Source organism: Phoenix dactylifera, chromosome 3 (assembly GCF_051530095.1).
Source record: "Phoenix dactylifera cultivar Ajwa chromosome 3, Ajwa_hap1_PhDact_Kaust_v1.1, whole genome shotgun sequence".
Lineage (NCBI taxonomy): Eukaryota > Viridiplantae > Streptophyta > Magnoliopsida > Arecales > Arecaceae > Phoenix > Phoenix dactylifera.
The window spans coordinates 55,943,425-55,969,963 of record NC_143192.1 but is presented as its reverse complement, the minus strand read 5'-3'; the positions used below and the strand labels follow the sequence as shown (position 1 = coordinate 55,969,963).

Genomic DNA, 26,539 nt, shown 5'->3' with positions numbered 1-26,539 from the left:
TAAACATGTGTTTGATATTAAAATCATATAGAAGTTCTTACTTATTTTAATTCCAATCTCCTTAGTAAATTAGTTAAATTGACTCGAGCACAAATTTAATGAGCAATAAAAGTAGCACCTTACTATTACTCATAGGTTAATTATGCCAATTCAGTGATTCTCTTGACAAGACTTGTTTAAAAATCTGGATACTTGCAAAAAAACCCTCGTGAGCTGAAATACAGGGTATTCTCAACTCAAAAGTAATGTTTTGCTAAACGATATCACGTATACCTCCTATAAAAGTATTAACGGGGTGATGATCGGTGCTGGGTATCCAACAAATTTTAATATACTAGATCATCATTAAAATCTATTGCTTATATAATAAATATTAAAATATCCGGCTATCATTAAAATTTACTACTTAATTTGAAAGAAAATATAATTATTCAAACATTCTATTTGTTATATTATTATATTATATTTTAAAAAGTAAATAAGAAAGGAAGAAAAAATCGTATCTGTGCATTATCCATCATGCGAACTCCTGTTTCTGTCCAAATACTTCATCATTGGCATAATATAATATCTTACTTTCAACCATATCCCATAAATATAATTTATTATATTACTATATTAAAAGAAGAAAAGAAAAAAGATTAGTAATAATCTCACATGATAATATTGTAAATCAGAAAAGGCCGTTGGCATGCGACGCCAGCCTCGAACGATCCCTGGTTCTAATTGCCCTGGGACCACGGTCCACACCGAGAGCGATAGGGGCTAGGGCTAGGGTTTGGAAGGGGCCGATAGAAAGAGAGGAGAAGAAGAACGGGGAAGCGAAGGGCGAAGGTCAGCGAAGATGATCGAGGTGGTGCTGAACGATCGGCTGGGGAAGAAGGTGCGGGTGAAGTGCAACGAGGATGACACGATCGGCGATCTCAAGAAGCTGGTGGCGGCGCAGACGGGGACGAGGGCCGACAAGATCCGCATCCAGAAGTGGTACACCATGTACAAGGACCACATCACCCTCCGCGATTACGAGATCCACGACGGCATGGGCCTCGAGCTCTACTACAACTAATCTAAGGTCATCTTGCACGATTCCTCATCTCATCTCTCATCTCCGTGGTTATCTATTTTTTCTCTGAATTTCTGATGATCTATTGTGGGTGGATGACTGGATTTTTGAGAACTGGGGCTTGAGTATCGGAAGGCTGGTTTATTGAATTAAATTGGCAATCCTTCTAGATTGTTTTCGGCTTTTTTTTTCCTCAAGAATCTGCTCTTATCTCGTGCAATCGCATGCTTGGTTGATGGATAGACTGGCTTCGACAGGTGACCAGAAAATTGGGTTCGTGAATTATTTAGCACTTCTTTTAGGGTTTTTTTTTTTTTTCATCTGGTTGTTTTGAGGTTGTTTTAGATATTACTTGGTTCTGGTTTTTATCTTCTGGACGGGTGCGCTTATCTGGATGATGACAACTTGACTGGGTTTGTGAAGCGGCTTGAATATGGTGTGAGGAAAAAAGAGTAGGAATTTGGGATCTTTGAAATTAAACAAGCAAAATCCTGAAGTATGATGAATTGTTGTTTCAAGTAATCCCAATCGTGATTTTGTTCTAAAACAAAATCAGGGTGCTCCAAGGTGTATCTAGCAAAGATGAAGAGAGTAATACATAGATGTCCATGCTAAGAGAGATGCAAGGAGCATAGTAATTGGAAGAGTGCTATATAGTTTGATTTGCCTAATTAGTGATAGTTTGAGGGGGGTAAATTATCATTGAAGAAAGTGTAAGGGTTTACATTATCGATCATGTTAGAGATTTCAACAACTAATGGAAGAAAAATGGATTTTTTACTTACAAATTTCTAATTATTAGTATCATTATTTTTCTAACAATTTATTTGTATATTTTGGGATCTTGTCCCTTGTAGTTTCATTACATTATTTGAATGGTGAAACTAAAATGTTTTCGTGCTAATTTAATGCACTTAACTGATATTGATTTGGTTTTGGCATGTCGTATTCTGTTAAGTGGAGAAGCCATGAACATTAAAAGATTAATTCACCTGGTTGTTTTCTTAGGCTTCAATAAACTACAAGATTGTCGAATCTTGAAACGTTATTGACTTCATACGGTCTAAAGGATTAATTGAGAGGTTTGGGATGATTTTGCAAGTTGTATGCTGGTCTGCCGCTTGAACTCAATAGTTTTGTCATCGAGTGATTATACTGCGATTGGAATTGTGGTCGGTTTGGTAGCTTGCGGATGCTAGATTAGCCTTATTTTTGTTGCTTTGCTGCTGCCTGCTTCTAAGTTCTTGTGGGTAATTTTTGGCCAAATAGCCTTTTGTTTTGATCTCCTTAACTAGAAACAAAGAAGAAGATTTTATTTTTTTGTGATAGGAGCTTTTGGATTTGAATGACCTTTACCACCTTATAGCTGGTCTTGTTCACATATGAGCCTTGCAATGGTTAATTTGGAATTTATTGCCATTTTTATATGCTTAATTTGTTGTCTTGCATTACTTAGTAGTAATTTTATGTTTTAACAATTTTCCTACCATTGACTTTGGCAATCCCTTCTCCAATTGCATGTGGTTATAGCTATCGCCTTTCCATCAAAAGGAATAAAAAGATTTGACTATGAAAATTGAACTGTTTCAATTCCATCTTCATGCTACCGGTGCTTTCTGTATATAACCTCAATCATTTCTGATATTCCTAATGGTAATCTAGAAAACCATCTATTTTAGGCACCATTTTAGTGTAGGGTAGTGGCTAACAATCCCATCTCTAACTTATGTATGACCAGCAACTCAAGCCCATATTTGCTAGAATGTACTTGAGGAGATTCCGGAGGATCACCCATTGAATGACATGCAACTAGGTGTCCTTTTAGTCTGTGTAAATGTATTGTAAATGAAAGTTATCAGCAAATACATTTCCAAACAGTGGCATGCCATAGTTAACCGTTGATCTTTGGCCCAAATAATTGTGTATAATACGATATCCTGTAGAATCAATACGGCAAATCTTGAGAGCATAGGACGAAATATGGTTGGTATATGATAGTAAGTCATAATCATCATCATCTAACCTTTTTCCAATTGTTTGGGTTCGACTTAAATTAATCAGGGATCCAAAGGGCAGGTTGAGGCCACACAAAATGGAACCCCCAACGTCTTGCTTAGGGGCCAAGAGGCGGTACCATCCGAACTAAGCTTTGGTGGTAATAAGTAGTTCTATGTTTCGCATGCATGTAAAAGGATATCCATAAAGCATGATATGTTATCAAAATAACATAGTTTATACTTCATTCTGTTCAAAACCTTTTTTAAAGATATATGATCCTTAGAGGGTGCCATCTGGAAGAGTTGGTAAAGTCTTGCATTGGTGTAGATGACATGGTTTGACACCATCTTCACCCCAATTTTAGGCTGGCGTCTACCTTTCCTAGTTCTAAATTTTCATACATATGTATATACATACATATATATACAATTATATGTATACATACACATCATAAATGTTATATATATATATATATATATATATATATATATATATATATAAAGTATGCATATATGTACATATGATCCTTAAGATTAGTATCCAACATTTCTTCTAGCCATATATGTTGAAGACTGATACTGCTCGCATTTCATATGCAAATTTGTATCCTAGATTTTGTTACATAATTTACGGTCCTTTTTTATTTGTAGCTTGTGCACTTTCTCCAAAGACTTTTGTTTTTCTAATTATTGTTTGAAAGCCCGAAATCTTCTCCTTAGTAGATTTCATACCTGGTCTTAATTAATCAAGTGGGTTAGTTTTGTTGCTCCAATGGAATTTACCCATCAATCGTATCAAATGTTTTGACAACTTATGTAGGTCTACAAAAGCTCGAAAGGAAATGCTCTCTTAATTTTAAGGACTACCTAACATTGTAATTTTTATGCCTATATTGCTTTGTGATTAATTTTTAGCAAACACCGGGAAGGGCATCATTTCCTTTGAACTTGAATAAAGTATATTATGCTCGATTGGTTTGGATGTATGTGCATGTATTGATTATATAAAAAGGCGGCGGTTATAATGCTCCCGCCTTAGCAACTTTTCAAGTTGCTCCTAGAGGTGTGCACGATTCGGGGTGGGTCGGTTTAGAGTTATTTTTGGATCCGAACTGATTGAAATCGATTTTCTAAAATCGAAACAAAACTGAACCGACCTATTAAAAAAAGGGGTTCAAATCGATCTGAAAAATTTAGTTCGGTTTATTAGGTTGATGTTTAATGGGTTGGGTTACATGGACTGGGCTAAGTCCACTCATAAATATTTTAGTTTATATAATATTGATGTTCGATAGGTTGGATTAAAGAGACTGGACTAAGTTTAAATATATAAAAAAAATTAAAAATTGATATACACACATATGGGTCGGGTTAGGTCGGTTTAAATCAAGGTCGGAGGAACTGGTACCGGACACCGTACCGATTCTCCGGCAGCTCGAGTCGGTACGGGCCATGCTGAGCCTATGCTGACGAGGGCACGATACCGTGGGAAATCCCAAAAGAGAGAGAGAGAGAGAGAGGGGGGGAGAGAGGGTGACGAATGCTGGCGAAACAGAGGTCCGACCGTGGCTAAAAAATTTTGAAATGGGCCCGAACCGGGCGGTTCCGCCGACGTTGGTGTAAATATATATACTTACATATACATATGGGTTGGGTCGGGTTGGTTTGGTTTGAATGTATATATATATATTTATATATATATATAATATATATAATATATATATAATATATATATATACATATGGGTTGGTTTGGGTCGGGTTAGGTCGAGTCGGTTTGAATGTACATACCTATATATATATATACATATGAGTTGGGTTAGGTCAGGCTGGTCGGGTCGGTTTGAATAAATTTTTTGAAAACTCAAATCAAAACCGAACCAAATTTTTTCGATGCATGACTTTCTCAAATCGACACCAATCAGTTATTTTTTTTTAAAAAAAAATGATACAAATCGAACCGAAGAGACCGGTTTGGGTCGGGTTCGTGGTTTGGCCGGCTTTTTGCACACCCCTAGTTGCTCCTACTGGCAAATGGTAAATCTACCCTTGTCTTATGCTCTATATAACTTTGCATGCATGGATTATTCTTGTCATTTGCTCTATGCCATTGGTGCACATTTTTCAATTTTTATTGCTGCAATGATCGATTCACTTTTCGTGCATTCTTGACATGGGGCAGATGACACAAATATCCTTGTGCATGTATGGTTGTCTAGTGCAATAACTAGGCATAGATGTGAATGTATATAATTATATATATATATGGGCCGGTTCGGGTCGGGTTGGGTCGATTTGAATGTACACACCTTTATATACATATGGGATGGGTCGGGTCGGGTCGGATCGGATTGGATCGGCTTAAATTGGTTTTCTGAAAATTCAAAACGAAACCGAACCAAATTTTTTCGATTCAAGACTCTTAAATAGACACCAAATCGAATTTAAAAAAGAGAGGACATAAACCGAACTGAAGAGACGGGTTCAGGTTAGGTTCATGGTTTGGCCGGTTCTTTGCACTCCCCTAGTTGCTCCTACTGGCAAATGGCAAATCTACCCTTGTCTTATGCATGGAGTATTCTTGTCATTTGCTCTATGCCATCAGTGCACATTTTTCAATTTTTATTGCTGCAATGATTGTTTCACTTTTAGTGCATTCTTGACACGGGCAGATGACACAAATATCCCTATGCATATATGGTTGTCTAGTGCAATAAACTAGGTATAGATTGGTTATTAACCAGTAGGAGCAACTTGCACAATTGCTTTGATTGGAGCATCATAACTGCGGCCTATATAAAAATTTACAAATTAAGTTAAGTGATGCATGCTTCTTAATGAACTACTACGAAAAAAGATGGATTCCATATGAAACATGTAGATCATCTATAACATGATTTGCCAAAATTGACATAATTAATCCTTAAAGGAAGCATATCAATTGATCTATCAAAAAATAAATCCATATTTACCCAAATTACCATAACCATAACCATCAAACCTCATTCCCATGATAGCTACTCGTAATGTTATCGTAGGTTCTATATAATCCTCTCTCTTAACTTCCATCCATGTCACCTTTTATCTTCTCCTCTTCCAGACTATTCCTATAGAGATTTAAATACCTCTCTTTACCAAAGCTAGAACTTCATTTTTCACATGTCCATACCATTTTGATGGTTCTCTATTACTTTGTCTTCAATTGGGGTAATTCTTTCAGCTTCTATAATATTCCTCATTTGTCAAAAAAATCCTCATTTTATCTTTTTTAGTTTGATCACTTGTTTATCTTGAAATTCTTATTTTTGTTACACCCTTTGCTATATATCATCGTAACCTGAATTGACTTCTATATTTTTTTTTTGAAAGTTGCCAGCATATGCATTGACTATATAACAACCCAAAAGCTTCTCTCCACTTCAACAATCCAGCTGTAATTTTATGTATTCCCTCATTTCTCTCTCTCTCTCTCTCTCTCTCTCTCTCATATACTAGTTCCTTGATCACAAATCAATCAAAACTCTTTCTATTGTCATTTGCAGCCGTATATACTTTTTTATGCTTGGCTGAGTCTAACCTAAAATCCTTCATTTGGTTAGGGGAGGTGGAAGTTAGTGTCTCTTGTTTGGATGGTTAAATGAGGAGAGGAGTAATGGAGAGAAGAGGTTGCCCTCCTAACCTGCCTTTTATCTCTCTGAGCCGTATTTGGGTTGAGAGAATCCTAAGAGAAGGGAGAAAGTAAGAATTCCCATTTTGTTAGGGAGAAGAGAAGAGCTAGTCAGTTTCGCTTGGTTAATTAGGATTAAGGAGAGAAAGAAGGGCATAGAAAATTGGAATCCCTTGTTGGAATATGCAAGTCAGGAGAGTAGAGAAGAGAAATCGAGAGAAGTTGTTTCTTTTCAGACCTTTTAATCTCTCTGAATGCGGAGAGATCTGGAGAAGAGAAGCTCCCTTCTTTTTTCCCCCTCTCATGTGTAGAGTTCTTTTCTCTTCCTTTCTCATCTCTTCTTCTAGGTCCAAAGTTCTCTTCTCTTTCTTTCTCTTCTCTCTCTTTCTTTTTCTCTTCTCTCATTTTCCTTCCTCTCTTTTCTCCAATGTTTGAAGTTCACTTGCTTTCTCTTTTATCCTCTTGTTCCTATATCATCCCCAGATAGTAAATACTATGATGCATCCTCTTGGTCATCAGGAATAAGTGTATATATATGACTAGCATAAAGATTTGAGCTTAATCTTGACCCTCAATATAAGCACCCTGTGTTTGGAAAAGCACATGTTGTAACTACTACTAATGCTTTCCACTTTTCCAACATGAATGTCCTTGATAATTTAAATGTCATAATTCTGCGAATTCAGGTGGTTGACATACTCTAGCAAACATTGCATGTACTAATAATATTGGAGTTTGCACCCTTCATATGCAATTATCTAATCACTTCACTAGCTGTTCTATGAAGAGATTTGAAATCCTTTTACTTTGTTGCATTATGCAACCTCAAAAATTGAAAGAAATATGTTAGAGTCACACAATTGACTTTGTAGGAACCTAATCCAGGATCAACCTTATGCCTGAAACCAGGTATTCTCATCCATAGCACACATCAAGCTTTTTTTCAGGTTACAGTGTCCAACTTATACAGCATACTTCATCTAGTACGTTCTGATGTATTTACAGGTTCTCAAGAAATTGTTCTCTTTAAGGAACTGTCTTTTCATGAAAGCAAATTATTTGCTGAAATAATGGATCTCAGTTTTGACTTTTAGTCTGCCCACAGCTTAACAATGACACTTTAGTTATTTATTTATAGGCCTGTTGTCCTCTAATGTTAAGAGTTCCATCATCCTAAGTTGGCATATTAGAGAAATGAGTGCTCAATTAATATATTAAGAAGGAACTTCTTTGTGATCATGTTTGTTAAACAAATTGATGACATCTCCAGAACATGAAATACTTTTTGCAAGTATTTGCTAGCATTAAAATGAGAAAATGCTATTCAGTTTGCTAAGGAGAATGTAGGTTTATAACATTATCAAAATCTTGCAATTTTTTTTAATAGCAAGCTCTACCAAAAAGGGAGTCCCAGGACACTATTTTTGTGCTGCTTCACTTTCCTTGCAATTGTCAATAGTCTAAAACTGAAAGATGAATTACCAACTAATGTGTCAAAATTGTTTGCTGGAAGATCTGATATGCATCATCATGTATGGTAAATGATTGCCAGGAAACCATTGTGAACATTATATGTTACAAATGTTGTTATCTCATCTGAAAATAAAAAAAATTACCAATTCTAATTTCTAAATGTTCTTGCAAAGGAGAGTTATATACAATAACGTGTGTGTGTCAATACAATATTGTTCTTGCAAAGGAGACTTATATAGACACAGAAACACACGCCCACAAAGGATTTAAATACCAGAGTTGGTTCCAATATCCATCCATTGACCAGTACAACATGTAGCGTGGTACATGCCATAAAAACAGGGCGTTGGCTGGCACCTGTCTGATCAAATGAGGGGGAAAAGAAGAAACTAAAAAAAGGGTGCACCGAACCATATGGGCCAGTACATGTTCAGCACAAGTGGTTTGCTGCTGGTCACCTAGTAAACAGTGCTGGGGTTATGGGGTCCTTAGTTGGTACTGCTTGGACTGGCCAGGAGTGGTTAACAGGGCGAGAAAGCTGTGTCCAAGGATGGAAGCTGAGAACAAAAACTGCTTGGAGCAGCCCCTCTCATAACATCTAGGTGTTCACTTAATCACTTCTGGTCTTCATGAGGAATTGTGGAATGAAATGCCACCCCCCCCCCCCCCCCCCCCCCCAAGTTCATCTTGCATTCTCACCTTATTTTTGACATGCCTATAGTTCCAGCCATACTGTCCCAAGTGTCTCCAGAGTTGTCATGTCCCGAACTAGCTGGGCGTAAGTTTTGATCATGTCCTCTTTCCAGGAAGATGAAAGGACATCAAAATTTGAACGCTGTCTGGAGATTTTGAAGCTACAGTTCCTTCCAGATCCTCCTAACAAACCTGCACTTAAGAGATAAGCAAGCAGCCATCACCTCTTGCAATCCATGGATGCATTTTGGATGGACTTGAATGTTTCTTTTTGAAAGATTTATCCTTGTTCTGCACCTTGATTCTTCGCAACAATTATGCAATAAAAATTTTGATGATCCTGAGAGCAGTCTTAGCCTTCCAAATAGTTCCAATTGCTTCTCTTACCACCTTCTAGAGCTTAAGGGTTGATGAACATTGAATTTTCTATCATTGAAATCCAGTTGCAAGCATGTTATGATTTCCTTGGAATTTTTGGGTAGCAGAGATTGGCCATGAAATAGCCTGTGTTTGAGCTTTGAGTTCCTAATTAAGTGTTGGATTACACTTGTTGAGAGCAGGGAAAGTAGAAAAGTTTTAAGGAGTGGCCTCTGTCCTGAAGTATTATCTCAGTGAACGCATTCTTATCTGCTAAAGACAAAACCAGTTTGTGGCAGCTCTTGCAGGTACTGACGGATACCTCATTCTGGGTTCAGAACTCCCCCCCTGGAGTTTCTTTGCTGGCTCGAGTTGGATGCCCTTTGTGTCTTGTTTTCCTGTTCTTAATTCCTTGTGGGGCTTGCCCCATTTGTGCTACCCAAAGAGAGAACAAAATCAGTTGGGCATTAATTAATGGGAACCAGTCAGGCTTGATCTAGTGGTTCTGTACCATCCTCATGGAGGATTCAGGATGTCAGATTGAGTGCTTTCATCAACAGCTACTCAAATAAAAACCATGTCTGAGTAGGTCACAGAAAGAGGACTGAATGGCAGAGTGCCTCCATTCACAAACTCCCTCTTGGGGTGTGATGATTAAATCTTTCTCAGGATTTCGAGGTTTAGATAATTTGCTCAGCACAGTATGATTTGATGGTTCAGCATATTTTAGATATGTATTTTTGAGATGGTGTTCTGATGAGTTTGAAAATAACCAAGTGGAGCAGCTGGCATTGATGTTGATTTGAATGGTCTAAAGAAGTGTGAGCCGTGGATTGAACATCTAAAAAATCTCCTTGGGCTAGGGAAAGTTGCGTGGCTTGCATCAGTGAAATACCAAGAAAAAAAATTCTGTAGAAAGGGAATTAATTCACCGACCAAGGGGCAGTTAGGAGATTGTTGTGATGATTGCCAATAATCGAGACTAGCGATCTTGGCCCTGTTAGGATATCTCCCTGCTACTTACAAGATGCCAAAGCTTTGAATGTTCACGTTGCTGCTTGTTTTGATTGAATTATCAGCTGTCAATATATAAACAAGGCATTACTATGTCTGCTGCCGGTTGATGGTGTGGTATTGCACTACACATGTAAAATTGTTGCGTATGGTTGGTCTTATTAATTCTTGATCTCCTGCTTGCCATAAGATTCTTATGTCAGGAATCCATAGTGTTCTGTGATCACGACTGCAATAGTGGATGCTCTTTGTCATCATTTGTGCTCTTCTTTCTGCATTAGCTTGAATCTGTTATCATAGAATATGGTCGGTCAGCCTTGGGGCAAGGCCAGCGGCATGATATAGGGCTTGCTGTTGGGAAGCTTCTAATTTCTGGTTTTTAAATTTCTTACTACTTTAAAAGTAAATTGTCTAAGGTTATTGATGTGGTTTCATTTGGCAGGTTGGCTGGTTGATCAAAATGCATGCAGGTGTGGCCTGCGGTACAACAATTAGATATGAATAAATGTGTGTAGTTTAATAAATGACAGAGCTATGATATTAGTAACAGTGACTGATGGGAACTTCAGTGTGTAAATTCAATCTGGAAATATACTGCTGTTAAACATATGATCAATATCTAGTTTGTTTGTGGACATGGAAGTGGATGGTAGTGTTTCTGGACAGTTTTTGAGACATTTTGCTAGTTTGCTTGTGGAAAAACATGGAATAGGTTTCTTTATATATATATATATATATATAGAAGAAAATGATGCTGTCGACGTAAAGCTGCTATTTTACAGTACAAACAGTAGTAATTTTACAGCTTTACTGTCCCATTCACAATAGAATCAGAAACTATAAATTCCTTGTCGCCAGGTTGGTGTGCTGCTGCCCCTTGACGTGGCTGATGATGAGATCAACAGCTTCGAGTTGAGAAGTCGGACGAAAACTGGTGACCGGTAAACTTCCCTGCCATAATCATTATTGGGTTGAAAGAGGATATGAGTCGCTGGTTACATCAGCTTGTGCTCATGCTTTGAGGTGGCTTCTTTGCGTGATTTCCGGGCTACGTTTCTTCTAAAAGCTATCTTCTTGGTTGGAGGATGGCTCGTTTCCAGGCTACACTACTGCAGGAGCACCTCCGTGGATTAAACTTTGGAGCATTTAGATGGACCTTGCCTATCTTCACTTCGTCTGATTCAATGGTACTTAACCTCATGCAATCGAGACAATCAGGCTCTAGACCTAATTTGATCTAATTCATTTTAGTTTGTAGACTGGAGTAGAATCAGCATGGTTTGTGCATGCAATTTGTTTGAAACTGCAGTCCAGTGGATCATACTTTCCATCACTTCCTGTACTTGTGCCAAGATTTTCCAATCCCTCGTCACCGTTATTACCTTCAGCATGCAGCTTTTTAGTGTAATCTTTGCCCATTGCATTATTGGATATTATACAAGATGCACCTAGCCACGCTCTGAAAACCTGAAGGGAAAATGATGAGCACTAGCACTTGGTGCGATATAAGGCGATCCCTGCTCTATACCGCTAATTTTTCATGAATTGCATCTATCCTGTTTCTAGGATTAATAATATCCTTGTGCCATGAGGAGGGGAAGCTGGTGGAGGAAATCTTTGAGCAGAAATTGTAGGATAATACGGAAAGCTCATAGCAAAACAATATTTTTAGGTTAAGGTTGTTTCACTCTCAGTCAGCCATACGAAGTGTATATGAAAGGAAAATAACGGAGGTGGTTTACACTGAATCTATGAGCCTTTTTGGTTAAAATAAGGAAGCGGCGTTTCTATTTTTACAAAAGATTGTATTGAAATTGTTGAGCTTTTGCTTGGATGATATCATCTCTTACTACTTAAAGGGTTCGATCAATTCAGCTTTCAAGAACAGGATACGGGATAGAAAAATTATCCCCTCTAAATTTTTAGAACACCAAAAATATTAGCTAGCAGAATGCCAGTGAATCACGTCGGGAAAAAGAGGGCAATCGAGAGCTATAGAACTGCACGAGTACGACGCGTGGCCGGTCACCTCCAAAGCTCTTTTTTCGCTTGGAGGGGGTCACTACAACTGCCGTTTTATTCGCTTCTTCGAGCACTTGTCGCTTGCGCTTTGGACTTTCGCTTGGTGCACCAACCGAACAAAAGTTATATGAGGATGGGCATGAAAAAAAAAAAAATCACACTTTCGATTTTGTCATATTTTTTTTTGTGTGCATCTTAAAAAAAATTTATAAATTATAAATTTTTTCTACCAACAAAGTCATTAGTTTTATAATTAAAAAATATAAAAAATTACAGAACGTATTATATGGCAATATAATACATACCAAACAAATTAGTTATTTAGCAAGTCAATACACATATCTAGATAAATCGATATATAATTTCTAAAATATGGTGTTCACTAGTATACAATATACGGTCAGATAATGCACACTTAACAAATTAGATATGTAATAATTTAATACACACTTTCAAGTAAATTAATATACAATTTCTAAAATATCATATTTACTAATACACACTACATGGCCGGTTATAAACATTCATTTTCTGATACATACTATAAGCTTATCTAATACACACCTAGCAATGATGCAATACATACTTTCAGATAAATTGATACACAGTTTTCAGAATACGCTTTTTATCAGTACATACTATATGGTCAAACAATACATACCAAGCAATTAATCATCTCGTATTTATTTTTTTTTAAATTTACAAGATTGACTAGTAACAGAAGTTTTATTCTTATTTAACTTTAGAGTTTTCTTCTTGAGATGTGCGCTAAAAAAAATATGGCAAAACAAGAGCCAGAAAATAAAATAATTTTATTCGCAGCAAACATGCATGTAAAGAGGAGGATGGTTACTTTGCTCAAGCTTTGTTACTCATAAAACAACTACATTTATCAAGGGAAATGCAGAATTTTTTTTTTATTCTAGATTGCTCTTTATACGAACGAAAGAATACCATGAAGGCTCATCGACTAAATGAAAGAAGGAATAGCCGTTCCCATTTCGACAATTCCTTATTCCAAAGCCAGATGCGGTCATCCCTTACGATATGCTCATCCGCAACTCCAGCAAACTGAACCCAAGCTTCTGGAAGGGCCCATGTCTCGTGAAAGTTGGATCTCATCCAAAATCAGAGTTCTCTCTGTTTTTCTTATTTTTTGTCGCAATAACATAATTATCTTTGTCGGCTGGTCCTTGTTTTCACAACAGATGGCAGATGGATGCGTCAGCCAAATAATATTGGAGTTATCCTGATCATGAAGAGATTTGGTGTTGGATCATCATGCAACTTCCCCAAATAGATGATGAGATCAGTATGGATGGCTCATTTGATCCCTCGTCCCCAAGAAAAGCTGGTGTTGAATACGCCATTAGAGATTAGATAGGAAGATATCTTTGTACAGGAACGTCTTTTTTCTTTTTTCCATTTCTCTTTCTTATAAAAAGAGAGACAAGGAAGCTCTACCTTTGATAGCCATCACAAATCGAACCACATCTAACGTGATAAGAAGTTTCATCAAGTATGGCTGACACGCTTCACTCGTGCATGCAGACCTTTCTAGCACCTGTAATATTTGATCACGGGAGTAAATATTTTGTAAGGAGAGATTAATAACGAGTCCACACCATTGGAGCTTCGGCGAAAGAAAAGGTGGGTACTGACTGAGTAGCCTTATTTGCCGCTCATTATTTGAAGGGCTTCATTTGAGCGGACTACGAATCTATGCTGCAGTTTTTATATAATTTTTTGCTTTTTGATCTTTTTGGTCATATTCATGACCGTCTAATGTGGGCCGCTGTTTTAAGGGAAAAAAAAAAAGAAGAAAGAAAACAATGAGGAGGTGGGCTATTTTTGCGGGCCGGAGCGAGTCAAAGCCCCCAAAAGCGGATCGAGAGGAACCGGACAGCAGCGACGCCACATGCCTTGCCTGATCGGAGTAATTGCTGGGGATGCACAAAATACTTTCCCTTTAAAAAACTATTTCATGTCTTGTCAGCTTGAACAAAAGATTATAGTCTAATGGGTGCTGAAAACAAGGAGTCCTTCTCGCCACTCCACTTCTCGGGAGGGTGGTAAGGTTTTTTCGAGAACATTTATTATGTTGCCCACTCGATTGTTTAATCTCTAAATTCTCAGTGGTTCGGAAGATACCGAACGCTTTTATGAACCGGAAATGAGCTATATCCACCGTTGGAGCAGCTGAAATAAAAAGTCCGAACTGCTTTGAGATCTATATTAAATGCGATCCGATGATCGGTATTATGAAAGAAGATCAATAATTTTCCCATGAAAATGATACAATCCAAACCCTTATGAATCATCTGTCAATCTCAATACATTCAATGTAAGAGGATGAACCTTTAGGAATCAAAAAAAAAAAAAAAAAACAAAGTTACATGTCCAATAGGCTATTTCAAAAACCATGCTTGAGCTTATGCTTAAACTCAACATTTTGCTCTGCAAAATCCAGTACCACTAAGTAGACAATATGGCACCGGGTATGTCCATCTTTAGTTTATTCAGCTTATAAGATTCATGCTCTCCAAAAGTCATGTTTCAAGGTACTCAAGTCCACTCTTTGAAGAATTATATCCGGGTCACACCCAATCCAATGCTTCATTCCATATGGTGCTGCATTGTCTAGCATACCATGTAGGGAATTGCTCTCACTATAGTAGATTAGTATTTTACAAGCTTGTTATTGAGTTTGGTCCAATTATCTGTATCAATCTTAATCTATTTAACTTAAAAGCTTAGGCTCAAGCCATATTTTATCACACTTGAGTCCATTCTTCCGAGGACCATGTCTGAGCCTATACTTAAGCCAAACACCTGCTTTACGTTAGATAGTGTTGCATCGCTTGGCATATCGTGGCCACCAAAACTACTTATCAATCGGAATAGTACCGTTTTTTGCAATAGCTACAAATTGTGTTATATATTTTTATAACATCGAGAGTTGTCCAAGACTGTCAGCTATCAACTCTAGTCCCACTGGTGGGAGAGAAATGGTAAGCTTGAGTCCAACTAAGATTGATCTTGATATACAAGTTAGAATCCAATTCAACTTTAAAACTTAAGATATTAAGTTTTGGACTGAATCATCTATATCAATCCATCTATCTTCTATTAATTAGACTAAGTCTCACGCAGCATGATTCAATTAAATTTGAAATATCAAACTTAACAATTAATATAGAGGTCTTTTTTTTTCATTCTTTTAGGTATAAGAATAGCTAAAAAAATTACCACTTTATGTTTTATATGAAATTGCAAATACTTTCCAATATTTCGAATTGTTGCAATATCAATCCTGCATTTTGTACATTACTGCAATGTGGAGCACATTCCATCCAATTTCGATTATGGCTCGCCGGATATGCCTACATGTTAGCTTTGTAGAGGTAGTTGTCTGATGTAAACTCTCTCTCTCTCTCTCTCTCTCTCTCTCTTTGAGACAAATGAAATCTAATACGATTTCGTTGATAGAACCTTAATAGAAGCCCTCCCCTTCCCTGCTGTCGCCCCTCCTCTACCCCATCTTCATCCTCGGTAACTTAGGCACTACCGCTGGTGGCCTTCCAACACTCTCGCTACTTTATTGCCTTGCTCTCTGGTCGATAGTAGCCTCCTAGTCTTGCAAGAGATGGAATCTCACAACTTTCTATCAAGATCTTTCCTTGATGAACGATGCGGCTGCTCGTTTGACACCCACATTATCGTTTTCTGCCTCCTCCACACCCTCAACTTTGCTAGTGCAATCTGGTCCATTGTCCACACCCAGGAGTTGCTCCCGAGGAGCTCTTCTTCGCCAATTGTGCCTGAGCCTGCATCCGATTTCTCGAGGCCATTCCGTGGATAGAGGAGGAGCAAGAGGGGGTTCTCAGCTTGATCCCCTTTCTCTGTGAAGAAGGATCACGGAATCTCCCTAATAAGGTTTTACCGAAGGCGGCCACCATAGATGGGAATAGCACATTGGTGGAGATGCTCCGCGGCTTTATTGACTTGGCGATCTTGGCAGGTATTTTGGCAACTGAACTCAATTGAGTCCACGTCAAATTCTCTGCTCTTCTTCTTCCTCAAAAAAAAAAAAAAAAATCATAAAACTACCTCCACGTGGCAGATACATAGGCATTTTCGTCGAGCTATGATCGGAATTAGGTGGAGAGTATAGTGCTTATTGCAACAAGATGCAAAATGCAAGATTAATATTGTAGCAATTGAAAATGCAGATGACATTTGTAATTTCATGAGAGGCTTTTTTTTTAGCCTATAACAATTTATCATTTCTGTTTTCTTTGGCGGTATACGGCATAAGAATTTGCCCTGGCATATTTAGATATTTGTGGGTGAGGTTGCGATGATTATTTTGAAAAACTTATCCACGTATATTGGAATGCTAGGACAAGCATTTTATAGTACAATAGAAAAAGTATAAAAACCAAACCAAAGTGCGCGCAAACTTGTTTATTAGCCTACTCGGGAGTAATCTAGAATCAATCAATAATGATGCAGGTAGGCCTCCAAGACCAGCCAAGAAAGCCAAGGAGAAATTGATCAGTTCCTTTTTACCGGGGGTTGCGGTGTCTCGGTCACGGAGTTCCTTTTTACCGGGGGTTGCGGTGTCCCGGTCACCAACAAGCCGGTGCGGTCCACGAGACGGCGCAGCAACGGCTAACATGTCCCCACACGCACGTGGGGCTCCCCCTCCCCCTCCACTTCCGCATCTCATCATCTCGACACGCGCGACCGACAGCCGACCCCAGGCTGCCCCCCGCTGACCGTTCTAAATTCCTCCTCGCTCTAGAAAATTATTATCCATTTAATCCCCTCTCTCTCTCTCTCGTACTTTGGTTAGTTTAGTAATCCCAGTAAAGAGACATATGCCCACGCTTGCGCCTCGGAGGCGCGGAATTTTCTGCACCACGAGTCTACTGCACGCTTGGATGCGGTTTATATGCGCTTACTTGGGATGGTTATTGATCCTTTTGCTTTAATTATTTTTCTTCTACCTGGTGGTGAGATGAAAAACTATTATAATTTAGGAGTCTCTTGCTTTATACATTAATAAAATAAATTTAAATAATAATGTTTATCCAACCGCTATTCATAATAATTGTGGTTCTAAAATCGAGATCAACTGGGTCAATGGTGTCCCGAAATTAATTTGAGCCCTGTGGAGTTCCGAGGTGGGAGATATTCTAGGCGGGCTAAAGGAGATGGAGCTGCATTCGACACCGTTTTTAGGGCGATGGCTCGACTTGAAATAAAGTCCACTTGCTGTAAATTTTTCAGTAAAAGTTTCTCCGATGCTCAAGCTAGTCGAATTTTAGAAGAACAGAAGAGAGTGAGAGAGAGAAAATTTCTAGAGAATATAGAGGTGAAGAAGAATGACTTACTCAAGGATTTTCATTTCTCTCAATAAAAAAGACGGGCTCAATGTCCATTTCCGAAATCAATGGCAGGTGTAATAACCGCGCGGTAAAAAAAAAAAAATGGCTCTGCCTGTAATTCTTGCAGAATAACAACGGTGTATCAGCTAATAACTGCATAGCAACGACTCATCATGTTAAAGGCAATAATCGTCGTGCAGTTATGGTCCAGCTAGCAAAACTGTTGCACTGATCGTGGTCATGTGATAAATAAGCATTAAGCATCCTCCAATGGTTTCTTTGAAAGCAAGTGGCATCCTCTTTCTGGTTCATTTCGATCTATATCGAAGTTCTGCACTTCAAGCAAATTCAAGATTAATATTCTCCACATCAATAATCATTGTATAGTACAAAATGGTATTTTAAACTGAAACTTTATGCTGCGTGTGGCCGCTAAATCTGACCCAATCTCGTCGCCCGAGCAAGCTGAGTGGCTGGTAAAAATCGACGGGTCATTTGTTCGAGTTGGCAAGATCGACCCAAGCTAGCTGCCGATCTCTGAGCTAAAATAGAAGAGCTAGATAATGATGGTGAAGCTCGGACAGCGAGCTCCTGCACCGAACTCGACCTGAAATTACAAAAATATGAAAATCCACTGGTCGAAAAGTGTCTGGTGGAAACTCTCTAATGTCTAAGTCAGTCACTTTTTTCAAAAAAACAATAGAGGTTTGGAAATAGCAAAGTGGAAGCATGGTAATGGAGCCGAAAAAACTTACTTGAGGCTTTTTATGGGTGTACATTATATAGGTGAGGTGAGGATCAACACTTGCCGCGCATCACACTCGTACAAATTGCTCGCATAACGCGCACATATAAAAACTACATGCGATTGTGAACCGAGCCTTTGCCAATTGAAGCAGAGTTCGAAACTTAAACAACTCTGCAGCAAGCTTTTGTTGATTGGTTTGCTATACATCGGTAAAATTTTCTTTAATCGGATAAACAATGAATCACGGGCAAATTGTGCCATTGCTGTCTTTCACTACATATTATCGTAATAACTTACTATTTTATCGTAATGAGTCCGGATAAGAGCCAGCTGAAATGACCAACAGCTGTGTTAAAGGACAAGCTCGTTCACTTGATGGACGGAAGCCCTATGCCCCACGCTGAAATATTATATATATATTATTGGCCGACCAACGAAAGAACCAAGATGGATCCTTTGCGAGACTTGATCGATGATGCAGCTGCAAGGAGCATTTAAATTGTGTCCGGTCGAAATTAATGGACGTGGGTACGGCGAGCACCGAGATGATTGTTACCGACAAATCGACAATGCTTCGGTGGGCGACACCTACCTTTTGAATGCGACGGATGGACAGCACTTTGGCTTCTTCTGCTTCTCCTTCTTCTTTCTTTCTTTTGTCTTTTTTTTGACTTACTTGCTGAAGTAATAAAAGAACCATAATTGTACGCACACCCAAAAGGAAGGGGGACATATGAAGAGTTACGTGGAACATCGTGTCGAATAATGAATACGAAGCTGCACGTCCGGAGCCGTCGGTTGATGGAGAAATAAGAGCAATCAAAGAGTCTGGGAAGTGATATCATGAGACCAACCGGTCGTGGATCAAAAAGCAGTCATTAATGACTTGATTTCTAGAGAGAGAGACTGACATGTAGTTCGCTGAACCATCGCATCGTACATAGAATTTACACTCCAGGGAATGGGATCTTTACCTTCCGTCCAAGGTATAAATTAGATTAGGTTAGGTGCAAAACCACGAAAGATATATTAAAAAAAGATAAGCTACCGTGCCATGGGTACATCAATCTCGATATAAATTAGATTAGGTTAGGTGAAAAACCACGAAAGATTAAAAAATCTCGATTGATTTATCTTTTATGGACGAAACAGGAGCTCGCATCTTTTGCTCCTCTAAAATAAAATAAAAGCTCCAAATCCTCACGGACTCAGACAGCGGCAAAAAGATAATACCACTCGGCACAACGACGAACGCCTACGTCTGAAAACACCAAAGAATCCGACCTTAGGCAAGTGAAGCGCACGCTTTGCGTGTAAATTGAACTACTTTTATGAGAGGCCAACTTCGTTCAACTGCAAACATCTAGCCGTCCATTGTGCAATAAGATACTCGAGATCAAATCCATCAATCACTTCACTCCGGAGCAGAACTTCCTCTCGATCCTCTCGATCAGTACAATAAGATTACTCTATAGAAGTTTGCATAGGCGAAGACGGGATAAAAGAGGATCCACCGCGACCAAAATCAGCAAAAGGAGCGGCAACTGGGAAAGGCGAGACGTCAAAAGGGCAGCACGGAGCTCTTACGAATGCAGCCTTTGGAAAGGACAAGATATTAGCAAGGCACTATAGATGTGAATAGATGTCATGGGACCCAAACAGGACCAAGTGCCGGATCGGCTGACACGGCACCAGGGCAGGAGACCTACATGTTCGTCCACCACGGGATACCGGTTTACACTAGGGGGAGGAGCAAAGCTGCCACGTGGAGTTGTTGCATTGAATGATGTAGTAAATATCCCAAAAAAAAAAAAAAAAAAAAAAAAGCAGCAGCCGCCTAATTTGCATCAACAATTTTTAACTTTCTAAACCATGAACATAAGCATAAAGCCCTGTGCCCAACCATTCAGGTAAGCGTTCCTGGAAACAAAAAAAAACGTAATTGATTACATCCATTTTCTTACTAAATAGGATCAAGCGCTTATTGACCAGTCATATGAACATATGGAACAATTTCTGCGAAGGCTTCCAGTAACGCCATACGCGCATTCATGAAACAACTGCATTCCTGTCAAATAGAAAAAAAAAAAGGACTTTGAAAGGGCTAATGACATAGATGGATGCTGGGGCAATTTCCAGGAACAAAAGATAAGACGAATTCTCCCACTAATCTAATAAGATGGTAGATACCAAGTCTAGATCCAAACCCCATTTTGGGAATTGAAATAACACAAAGAACTGCCTCTGGGAACTTGACCAAGTATTCAAAAACAAAAAGGGTCCATGAAGATGGCACTTAACACTTGCTCATTCAACTGTACAATTCCATGAGAGAGCCTTCCTACCTTCCTATGTTGTCGCTGCCCGAATCCGTTAATATCGTCAGCCTCCGTGCTGTCTTGGTGAACTCGCTGCAATGGTAAAAACAATCTATCAGAAAGTTAAATGAAATTCTCAGATGCTCCAAAGCTTTCAATACAAGCCCAATTTAGTCAAACGAATGAATAAAAGAGAGACGATGTAGTGGAAAGCATCCCACAATCACATATAGCAACATAACATCCCGAAATGTAGGATATATTTCAACTATCATACGCATAGCAAACGTGATTCATCAAGTTCAGATATGCCTACGAGCTCTAGTACAGGAAGCAGACTGGCTTTCATATGAATTTGCTTCTCTTAATTTCAAGGCTTGACAGACAGAATAAGATGAATAATGTCAATTCACAACTGAATCTAATAGCAGAGATGCAGTTATCTAAAAAACATCATTTTTTCCCAATTACCTGAGGCCTAACTACAATTGAGAATGCAAGCTCACCAGAAGAGATGAAAGTAACAGGAAGAAACGAAAATGCTACGAAAGGAGGAATGCAAGCTCCTATAGGATCCTGAAAGCTCGCAAAACCAGTTACTATATATTTCTGTCAGCTAGAGAGGCTGGCTCTAGAAATTTCATATGTTTAAAACTCTGATTGTAATCCTCACCTGAAGGGTTCACCTCCAGTTTGCTTAACTGCACCTGCTGCATCTCGGTAAAGCACATGGCTCATCATTTCTGATTTATCAATCCCAAACATGTCAGCTAGCCTCCCATACAGCTCTTCGTATGAACCAAGGACAGAAAGGTCCAGGGTGCGACCTACATCCTCTGATTCCATGAATACCTTGCAATGTCCAGTCTCCAGACCAAGCTCGGATGCTCGGCGATCCCTGTACCATGGAAATCCTTCACATGACGAATTCTCTGCAAGCCCATTTTGATGAACTGAAGAGCCAGAACCATCTGACATGTTTGTGGTCTTTTCAGGATTCCCATCTGATGAACTGTTTCCAGTAACTCCAGGGGAGATTATGTCCCCAGAATTGCTCAAAGATATCTGCTGTTCAGTGAGTATTGGCTGTCCAAAGAGCACTAACTGAGGTGTCTTTCCATTGCATAGTTTCTTTGTGCTCTGAGAAGGATTGCCCACAGTTAGCAAACAAGATACATTGTCATGAATGGCAGGATTGCCAATGAGAAGTCCTGTGGAGATTCTAGAGGGTGGAGTGGCTTGATCAAGCCTTTGAAGCCCAGCATGGAACAGACCCGACTGCAGTTTGTTAAGGTGGAGATCTGATAGAGATATACCAAATTGAGCATGCCTGGCTCCCTGTATGCCTGCAGGAGTGCTGTCTGGAAAGAAGCACAACGGGCTGCTGCCGGGCCCAAGGGGGTTTCCTGGAAACACCGGAGTTGGAAATTGGCCATCAATGGGAAAATCAGAGTGCTGGGGGACGCGAAGCTTCTTCCGTGGTGGGGAGAAGGGTGTTAAATGGATAGCTGGCATGTTAGAAACCAGTTCAACAAGCCACGGGCTCACATGTTTCACATTCTGTAATAAGTCTGGTTCATCCCATGTCACCTGCAAGCAAAACCATTTCAAGGGAAGGTTACCATCTAGCAATGAACTAGAGACATAAATGAAAATGGAAAAAATACAAAGTTTCAGAGGTGTTGATGTTGCCAAGCAAGAGAGACATTTGTAGAGTGCACCAAAAAAGTAAAACATGAAAATATTTGAAAAGGTTTCGAAGAAAGCATCTCTGTCAAATACAAGCCATTAAGTTATTCATGTCTAAAATTTAAATTATCTTTTGTATAGCTGTACAGGTATCATCAGCATGTCAAATATCATATTAAAATTCAGTAAAAAATGTTGATTAAAACTAACAAGAGGGGCTTGAAAAATCTCTCATCTATTTTGCCTACATGAAACAGTTGGTATGTGATTAAGCTACATAATTCGTAAGGTTCACATATAATGGAACAATGGTATCACACACACACTTTACCTTTGCATAAAACAGATTATTAAGAGTTAGTTGCCAACAAAAGCACTCTCTTATCTTGAAATCATTACGTACAAGCAGTCACTTACAACATATGAAAGCAAATCATGCCAGGCTTCCACCAGATTGCCCTGTAAATACTTTGTTTATATCTTTTGATATACAATGTTCTCACCCAAAAGCAGGCACAAAAGCCTAAGCAAGGTCTTCAATTATAAAGTTGATACAAAACAAGATATGCTATATGAATATTCATAAGAATCCATTTTTTTGAAAATAGCAGCAGTCATATGATTAGATATTCTAATTTGGCAGGTAAGACCGTTGTTGATGCATGATTCCAGAGGAATCAATCATATCAATCAATCATTGAAGAAAGTAGGCTTTTTTTACAAAAGATAGATAGCACAAGTGGCAAGCACAATGCAAGTTCCAGAAGCAAAATCTCCAGGCAGTGTCTCATTGTAGGTGGAAAGGCAAAATTAAAGCAAAATATAGTACATCTGCATGAGAACCAACAATACACAAAAGCATACATCAGATTTCATAGATAAAACTTTAGTGCAGGTAGAAAAAAGAACATAGATGATCGTGGAAAAAGTTTCCTTTCAGCTCATGTTAGGCAAGTAAGAACACATGCAGGCTACAAAAATGATCCCCATGAATGTTCACACTAAAGCTGTTTCTCTATTGAATAGTTCATCAGTGAAAATCTATATGAAAGAAGCAAGAAATCACAAGAAAAATGAACATGGTAATGGAAGGGGAAAAAGAACTAGATTGACACCCAAAACATAAGGTTTCTTCTTTCCAAAAAAAAAGGCACCCTTGTGCATGAGGCTCCCGCCACTGCAGGGTCATACCAACAATTTTTGTTTTCGATAAAGCATGACAACAAAATTTGCTGATCCAAAACAAAATTAAAGTTAAAAAGAGATTGCGTATAATATCGAGGCCAAATAATACTCAGAAAAAGGAATTACTACATAAATAACACAAAATAATAGAAAGCACAATAAAGCCCACAGTCCATGGATGCTGCATAGAAAGCATACCTGAAGAAGTCTCCAAGGTGAATTAGGCCATCTTATCGGATCTGCAACCTGAACAGAAGATATAGTTCCCATGAACCAGCTAATCCTCGAGGAATCCTCAGTTTCAAAAGCCATCTTAAATCTCATCCCAGGACACCACTGGATCCGCATCGCTACTCTAACAGCTGCAGCTTTCACACAGAACTCAGGCGTACTGGCTCTTGGGTAGTAAATTACCTCAAAAGGCTTGCCATTAGCTGCAAGATTTGCAGCCTCGATAACGGATTCGGCCCTCACTCGACCCCTTCCCCTCATAATAGTCCCACCAGAATTCAAGATACCGCCACTTCCATTGCTTCTCATCAACTTATTTTCTTCTTCCCTCAGGAAGACAGATAAACCCCCATAGGCTGAGAAACAGTTTCCAGTGGGAGGATTCCACCCAGACGGGGACTCATGCCCCCCGCCAACCCCTCTTTTGGCCCGTCTGATCCCCACACAAAGATCCCCATTCTCTGTTCTCAGGAACACAATCGAATCCCCAGCAACAAGCTTCTTCTGGTTCACAAAAGTGCTCCACCCGGTGGTAAGCAAGTGCCGGCGAGGAGTCCCTCTGTATATATGCCTGAACTTCCAGACCTCGCCATGCACATCCTTGGCGAGAACAGTCTGGACTGGAGGGTCGGCCGAGTAGTCCAACCGTGGGAAGATGGTCTCGGCACAGTAGCGAGGAACAGAGAAGCCCCCGCCATTGTTGGCATCCGACTGGGTCAGTGTCTTGGCAAAAGAAGCAGGCTTTTCTTGCACATCAGCCCCGTTGCCACCGAGGCCCATTCCATCATCGTCGCCATAGTCCGGCTCGTCCGACCGAACTGGAATCATCCGGATCTTGGCAAAGACCTCGTCGGTCTCTGGATCTGCCATGAATTTCACAGCAGTCACCCGGCAGAGGAGGAGCGCCGGGACACGGGGGGAGCTCCCGAAGTCCACGATGCCTTGGGCGTGCTCTGCGTGGCCCTGGGGGAAGTAATACACCTTCGAGTTCACCGCCGGCATCTGAACCATCCCGCCGGCGCATGCGTGCCAGAGCTGGGAGTCCAAGCACTTGTCGGAGTCCTTCATCGATTCTTTGACGGGTTCGCTGCTGAATGTGATCATGGTCCAACTAGTTTTTCAGGCGAATGCTGCGAATGAAATAATGATTTCTTTTAGTTTTGGATATAAAATCGGGCAAGAAGTAAGATCCACTTCGCTTGACTCTATAAAAGATCAAATCCAGCAGAGAGAGAGAGAGGAAAAAAAAAACAACTCTCACCTTTTAACAAAGCAAATCCATCGTAACTTCCTTCTTTCTTTCCCAAATTCCTGATGACAACGAATAAAAGCAAATGAGAACGCAAAATGAGTTTTAAAGCATGATCTAGAAGACATCTACAACTATAAAAGTCGCCACGCCCGCCACCTCCAAACAGAGAGAGAGAGAGAGAGAGAGAGAGAGAGAGAGAGAGTTGCCGACGAAATAGAGGGAAGAAAACCCAATTTTTCAAAATAAGGGAAGAAATTAACGAATCAAACCAATCACTTACCTTTCTTCGAGTAGAAGCACTGCTACCGGAGAATGAACCAAAGAAATACCAATTAAGTTCAGAGCATACGAGAAATCTCACTCCGTGTCCAAGCTTTTTCTAGGAACTCCCTTCACGATGACCTCAAAGCCCAAACCCAGCTCGCCTTCGTCAACACTATGAAACCCTAAGCCGAATGAAAGAAACCTATACCTCCCTGACGAAACTCCAAACCTCTATCAACTCCTCAACAGAAGCCCTAATACTCCCAAACCCTAGAAACCCACTCCACAGCGCGAGGACAAGAGCGGCAGAAACTACAGGCTTCTGACTACAAAACCACAAGTCCAGAACAACGCAATACCATCTTCCAAAATCCCATTTCACCCCCCCTAAAAGAACCCGACTTTGTCAGCAAATGCTCACCATTTCGCTTCTTCCCATCTCCAACTCCAATCCCCAAACCCAAATCGCAGCAGAGACTCCATATTCGGCAGAGAATCCTCACCAAGGTAGAATGTTTCCCCTTCTGATCCCTTTCACCCTCAGATCCTAAGAACTCCAGCACAGATTCAGAGGAAATCGCATCATTCTCAGGTGGTAGCGAGATTCCCCCAAACAGCAAAATAGCAAATAGAGCAAACGAGCAAAGAGGGCCAAAGAGGGGACTCCCTTCACGCTGTTCCTCTCCCCCTCCTTCCCCTCTCTCTCACCTCTTCTCGGATCTCTTATAGCACCTCACTCTCCATCGCACCACATTTTTATTTCCTTTGCCCAGAAAATAATAATAATAATTATTATCATAAAAAGATGAAGCCGTAAAGCTCGGGGGGGCTAGCGGGTCGGATAATCGGAGCCCAACTCGAACCTGATCCGAAACGAGACCCAAAACTGTCCAAACCCGACCCGACCCATTAAAAATTAAAAAACGTTGAAATTGGCAAAAATAAATAAAAAATATTCATATGACTTTGATCTGCAGTAGTGGCGGTGCGAGAATGCGTGGAGGATCGGCTACGCGTTGCAAAACAGAGAATATGTCACGGAGGCTACACGTGTAGCCATAAACGGGCGTTTCTTTCGCGATAAATTGTACTGGGGTTAGATCGAAGGTTAAGGTGGGTTACGAAAAGAGCGGCGATCTGACCGGCCTCGTGGTTTCCCCCCGATCTTTTGGTC

The 26,539-nt window shown here is 39.7% G+C and overlaps 1 protein-coding gene and 1 pseudogene across 7 annotated transcripts; one reads left to right on the top strand and one right to left on the bottom strand.

The window, feature by feature from the left end:
- The first annotated feature begins 687 nt into the window (after positions 1-687).
- LOC103708417 (ubiquitin-like protein 5 pseudogene) lies at positions 688-11,344 on the top strand (annotated as a pseudogene). 2 transcript variants are annotated; one of them, XR_015976832.2, is made up of 3 exons: positions 688-1,072; positions 10,706-11,204; positions 11,330-11,344. The product of XR_015976832.2 is annotated as a ubiquitin-like protein 5 pseudogene, transcript variant X2 (transcript). The 2 variants fall into 2 exon arrangements; XR_015976831.1 differs by lacking the exon at positions 11,330-11,344 and having other exon boundaries at positions 697-1,072; positions 10,706-10,905.
- An 8,923-nt stretch (positions 11,345-20,267) lies between these two features.
- On the bottom strand, positions 20,268-26,141 carry LOC103708418 (auxin response factor 18). Of its 5 annotated transcripts, none has more exons than XM_088719253.2 (6): positions 25,382-26,141; positions 25,111-25,160; positions 23,817-24,979; positions 21,418-22,334; positions 20,772-20,856; positions 20,268-20,494 (listed from the first exon to the last, which is right to left on the bottom strand). In XM_088719253.2, exons 3-6 carry the CDS (start codon positions 24,951-24,953, stop codon positions 20,408-20,410), a joined length of 2,226 nt encoding a protein of 741 aa, XP_088575379.2. In that variant the 5' UTR covers positions 24,954-24,979; positions 25,111-25,160; positions 25,382-26,141; the 3' UTR covers positions 20,268-20,407. The 5 variants fall into 5 exon arrangements, 4 of the variants coding, with proteins under 4 accessions (XP_088575379.2, XP_008791554.2, XP_088575382.2 ...); XM_008793332.6 differs by having other exon boundaries at positions 20,772-20,837; XR_016400044.1 differs by having other exon boundaries at positions 20,382-20,494; positions 20,772-21,320.
- Positions 26,142-26,539: the final 398 nt, after the last annotated feature.